The 6,402-nt window shown below is 45.2% G+C and overlaps 1 protein-coding gene across 1 annotated transcript in view; it reads left to right on the top strand.

Annotated features, from left to right (window-relative positions):
* LOC143017912 (uncharacterized) overlaps window positions 1–4,087 on the top strand; it is a 20,620-nt gene extending 16,533 nt beyond the window's left edge. Inside the window, exons 8-10 of the mRNA XM_076172955.1 lie at window positions 1–188; window positions 1,396–1,680; window positions 4,006–4,087. The exon at window positions 1–188 is cut by the window's left edge and continues 368 nt beyond it. Coding sequence (XP_076029070.1) covers window positions 1–188; window positions 1,396–1,680; window positions 4,006–4,087 — 555 coding nt within the window. The remainder of the gene's footprint in view (window positions 189–1,395; window positions 1,681–4,005) is intronic.
* Window positions 4,088–6,402: the final 2,315 nt, after the last annotated feature.

Genomic DNA, 6,402 nt, shown 5'->3' with positions numbered 1-6,402 from the left:
CACTCTCACTCACACTCTCACACTCACTCACACACACACACTTTCTCACACACACACTTTCTCACACACACACACACTCTCTCACTCACACACTCTCACTCACACACTCTCACTCACACACACTCGCACTCACTCACACACTCACTCACACACTCACTCACACACTCACTCACACACTCACTCACACACTCCCACTCACTCCCACACTCCCACACTCTCACACACTCACACACACTCTCTCACTCACACTCTCGCACCCTCTCACACTCACACACCCACTCACACACCCACTCATACTCACACGCCCACTCACACTCTCGCACACTCACACTCTCGCACACTCACACTCTCGCACACTCACACTCTCACCCACTCACACTCTCACCCACTCACACCCACACTCACTCTCTCACACCCACACTCACTCTCTCACACCCACACTCACTCTCTCACACCCACACTCACTCTCTCACACCCACACACTCACACTCTTACTCACACACTTTCACTCACACACACTCACTCACACTCACACTCTTGCACCCTCTCACACACACACTCGCACCCTCTCTCTCTCACACTCACACACACTCACACCCTCTCACACTCACACACCCACTCACACTCTCGCACACTCACACCCACACTCATACTCCCACTCACTCACACACTCCCACTCACTCCCACACTCCCACTCACTCACACACTCTCACTCACTCACACACTCTCACTCACTCACACACTCTCACTCACTCACACACTCCACTCACACACTCTCACTCACTCACACACTCTCACTCACTCACACACTCTCACTCACTCACTCACACTCTCACTCACTCACACTCTCACACACACTTCCTCCCACACTCCCACTCACTCACACACTCACACTCACTCACACACTCACACTCACTCACACACTCTCACTCACACACACTCTCACTCACACACACTCTCACTCACACACACTCTCACTCACACACACTCTCACTCACACACACTCTCACTCACACACACTCTCACTCACACACACTCTCACTCACACACACACTCACTCACACACACACACACTCACACACACACTCACTCACACACACTCACTCACACACACTCACACTCACACACACTCACACTCACACACTCACACACACGCACACTCACACACACGCACACTCACACACACGCACACTCACACACACGCACTCTCACTCACTCGTTCTCACTCACTCGTTCTCACTCTCACTCACTCCCACACACTCTCACTCACTCTCACTCACACACACACACTCACTCACACACACTCTCACTCACACACACACTCTCACTCACACACACACTCTCACTCACACACACACTCTCACTCACACACACACTCTCACTCACACACACACTCTCACTCACACACACACTCTCACTCACACACTCACACTCACTCACTCACACACTCACACTCACTCACACACTCACACTCACTCACACACTCACTCACACACTCACACACTCACTCACACACTCACTCACTCACACACTCACTCACACACTCACACACACACTCACACACACACTCACACTCTCACACACTCACACACACTCTCTCACTCACACTCTCGCACCCTCTCACACTCACACGCCCACTCACACTCACACGCCCACTCACACTCGCACCCTCTCACACTCGCACCCTCTCACACTCACACACCCACTCACACTCTCGGACACTCTCACACTCTCGGACACTCTCACACTCACACCCACACTCACTCTCTCACACCCACACTCACTCTCTCACACCCACACTCACTCTCTCACACCCACACTCTCTCACACCCACACTCACTCCCACTCACACACACTCACGCACACACTCACACTCACGCACACACTCTCACTCACTCACACTCTCGCACCCTCTCACACTCACTCACACTCACACGCCCCCTCACACCCACTCACACTCTCGCACACTCACACTCTCACCCACTCACACCCACACTCACTCCCTCACACCCACACTCACTCTCACTCCCACACTCACTCTCTCACACCCACACTCACTCTCTCACACCCACACACTCACACTCTTACTCACACACTCTCACACACACACTCACACTCGCACCCTCTCTCTCTCTCACTCTCACACTCACACACACACTCTCTCTCTCTCTCACACACACTCTCTCTCTCTCACACACACTCTCTCTCTCACTCACACACTCTCTCTCTCACACACACACACTCTCACTCTCACACACACACACTCTCACACACACTCACTCTCACACACACTCTCACTCACACACACACTCTCACTCACACACTCACTCACACACACACTCTCACTCACACACACACTCTCACTCACACACACACTCTCACTCACACACACACTCTCACTCACACACACTCTCAATCATACTCATTCAACACTCACTCACTCACTTTCTGACTAACTCACTCACAATATCACCCTCACACTCACACACACTCACTCACATTCTCACACTCTCACTCACACTCACTCACATTCTCACACTCTCACTCACACTCTCACACACTCACTCACACTCTCACACACTCACTCTCACACACTCTCTCACACACTCTCTCACACACTCACACACTCTCACACACTCTCACACACTCACTCACACTCTCACACACTCACTCTCACACACTCTCTCACACACTCTCTCACACACTCACACACTCTCACACACTCACTCGCACTCTCATTCACACTCACTCACCTCTCACCCACTCACACACACTTCCTCCCACACTCCCACTCACTCACACACTCACACTTACTCACACACTCACACTTACTCACACACTCACACTTACTCACACACACACTCACTCACACACTCACTCACACACTCTCACTCACACACACACTCTCACTCACACACACACTCTCACTCACACACACACTCTCACTCACACACACACTCTCACTCACACACACACTCTCACTCACACACACACTCTCACTCACACACACACTCTCACTCACACACACACTCTCACTCACACACACACTCTCACTCACACACACACACTCTCACTCACACACTCACTCACACACACACTCTCACTCACACACACTCTCACTCACACACACACTCTCACTCACACACACACTCTCACTCACACACACACTCTCACTCACACACACACTCTCACTCACACACACTCACTCACTCACACACACTCACTCACACACACACTCTCACTCACACACACACTCTCACTCACACACACACTCTCACTCACACACACACTCTCACTCACACACACACTCTCACTCACACACACACTCTCACTCACACACACTCACTCACACACACACTCTCACTCACACACACTCACTCACACACACACTCTCACTCACACACACACTCTCACTCACACACTCTCACTCACACACTCTCACTCACACACTCTCACTCACACACTCTCACTCACACACACTCTCACACACTCGCACACCGTGACATTTGCCCACTGGAAGTTAGAAGCCAATATGACGTGACGTGCCATCCTCTCACCGTAGGTCCCGACAAGACGTGCCATTAACTCATCGCCCACCCGCATATATTCTCACCAATCAAGTTATATTTGTATGGAGCAACAATAATTGGTGTTTTAATTTTGTCATGTCATTTCATTTACTTTGCAATCATGAAAAAATGTATGTTATTTTAATATGATATGGTAAAGAAAAACAGATTTTCACACCTTTACATTTGCCCACTTGAAGTCACAAGCCGAAGTCGCACCATTAACTCACCGTAATTCCCGGCAAGAGAGTACAAAAAGACATTTGCTCACCGGGAGTGACAACCCGACAACACCAGACATAAGCCCATCGTAGGACTAGGGTCCCCCTTCCTATCGCCACCCACCCTCATATATTCCCACCAATCAAGTTATATTTGTATGGAACAACAATAAAGAAATTATGTTATCTTAATATGATATGTTAAAAAAAAACAGATCCGCACACCGGAATATTTGCGCAATGGTAGTTACAAGACGTGCCACCGGAAGTGACAACCCGAACAACAACTTGACATAAGCTCACCGCCGCCCACCCGCATATTTTCTCACCAATCAATTTATATTTGTGTAGAACAACAATAATTGGTGTTCTAATTTTGTCATGTCGTGAGTTAATGGTACAGCTTCGGCTTGTGACTTGAAGAGGGCATTCTATTTTTTTTTACCATATCATATTAAAATAACATACATTTTTCATGATTGCAAAGTAAATGAAATGACATGACAAAATTAAAACACCAATTATTGTTCATTATTGTTGGTCCATACGATTTGTTAATGGCACACCTTGTCGGCTTGTAACTTCCACTGGGCAACATATTATAATAAGATAACATAATTATTTCATGATTGCAAAATAAATAGAATGAATTGACAAAATTAGAACACCAGTTATTGTTGTTCCACACAAATATAACTTGATTGGTGAGAAAATATGCGGGTGGGCGGCGGTGAGCTTATGTCAAGTTGTTGTTCGGGTTGTTACTTCCGGTGGCACGTCTTGTAACTACCATTGCGCAAATATTGCGGTGTGTGGATCTGTTTTTTCTAACATATCATATTTAGATAACATAATTTCTTTATTGGTGTTCCATACAAATATAACTTGATTGGTGGGAATATATGAGGGTGGGCGGCGATAGGAAGGGGGACCCTAGTTCTACGATGGGCTTATGTCGCGTGTTGTCGGGTTGTCACTTTCGGTGAGCAAATGTCTTTTTGTACCCTCTTGCCGGGAACTACAGTGAGTTAAGATAACATACCTAACCTAGCCAATTATTGTTGTTCAATACAAATACAACTTGATTGATGAGAATATATGCGGGTGGACGGCGACAAGTTGGGGGACCCTAGTCCTACGATTATCTTATGTCACGTGTTGTTCGGGTTGTGACTTCCGGTGAAAAAATGTCTTTTTGTACCCTCCTGCAAAATAAATAGAATGAATTGAAAAAATAAGAACACCAATTATTGTTCCACCACACAAATATAAATTGATTGGTGAGAAAATATGCGGGTGGGCGGCGATGAGCTTATGTCAAGTTGTTGTTCGGGTTGTCACTTCCGGTGGCACGTCTTGTAACTATCATATAAATATCATATTAGAATAATATACCTAACCTAACCAATTATACCTTCTTGCCGGGAACTACGATGAGTTAATGGTACGACTTCGGCTTGTGACTTCAAGTGGGCAAATGTCACGGTGTGGAAATCCTTTTTTTACCATGTCATATTAAATTAACATACATTTTTCATGTAAATAGAATGACATGACAAAATTACAACACCAGTTATCATTCATTGTTGTTGCTCCATACAATTACAATTTGAGAAAATGTCGGCCTGTAACTTTCATTGGGCAAATATTACGGTGTTCGAATTTGTTATTTTTAACATATATTAAAATAACATATTTTTATGATTGCAAAATATAATTATATGACCAAATTAGAACACTAATTATTGTTGTTCCATACAAATATAACTTGATTGGTGGGAATATGTAAGGGTTGGTGGCTATAGGAAGGGGAAAACTAGTCCTACGATGAGCTTATGTCATGTGTTGTCGGGTTGTCACTTCAGGTGAGAAAATGTCATGTTGTACCCTCCGACCGGGACTCACGGTGAGATAATGGTATGACTTGTCGGCTTGTGACCTCCAATGGGCAAATGTCATGGTGTGGGAATCTGTTTTTTCTACCATACCATATTAAAATAATATAAAAAATTCATGATTGCAAAGTAAATAAAATTGTTTGACAAAATTAGAACACCAATTATTGTTGTTCCGTACAAATATAACTTGATTGGTTGGGGGTGACAGGTGTTACGGGCGGCTGGTATGTGAAGATACGTTACGTATAACGGATAAATGCTTAAGAACCAGCTCACTTCTAGAAGCCACTGTAGGACTGAACTATCTGGTCAGGGCCTAGATCATTCGTAAGACTAGAAGTAAAGGTAACAAAGAAGATTCCAGGAAAGGAATATTAAACTAGCGATAAAACTAGTAAACGAAATTATTAATGGAAAATATTTACAGGCAATCAACACAAAAGAGAATGGGCAGTAGGGTCAATGGGACCGTTACATGATTATAAGAATATGGAAATTATCGTTCAAATAAGAAACACAAGATAAGTATACAATATGGTACTATCTAAGTACAAAGAGATCAGGAACATGCATCAGAATAAGTAATAAGTACAAATATAAGTAAAGTAATGCAATGTATATCAGACACGTAATGTAGGCAAAAAGGGTGATCACTTCACACCAATCGTCTCATGAGTCCAAACTTGTATTTTTATCAAGAGATCAATAGAGCGA

This window comes from Oratosquilla oratoria, chromosome 3 (genome assembly GCF_046742065.1).
Source record: "Oratosquilla oratoria isolate Oo_2021 chromosome 3, ASM4674206v1, whole genome shotgun sequence".
In the NCBI taxonomy this organism is placed as follows: domain Eukaryota; kingdom Metazoa; phylum Arthropoda; class Malacostraca; order Stomatopoda; family Squillidae; genus Oratosquilla; species Oratosquilla oratoria.
The sequence above is the reverse complement of the archived record's forward strand: the minus strand, read 5'-3'. Positions and strand labels throughout refer to the sequence as shown.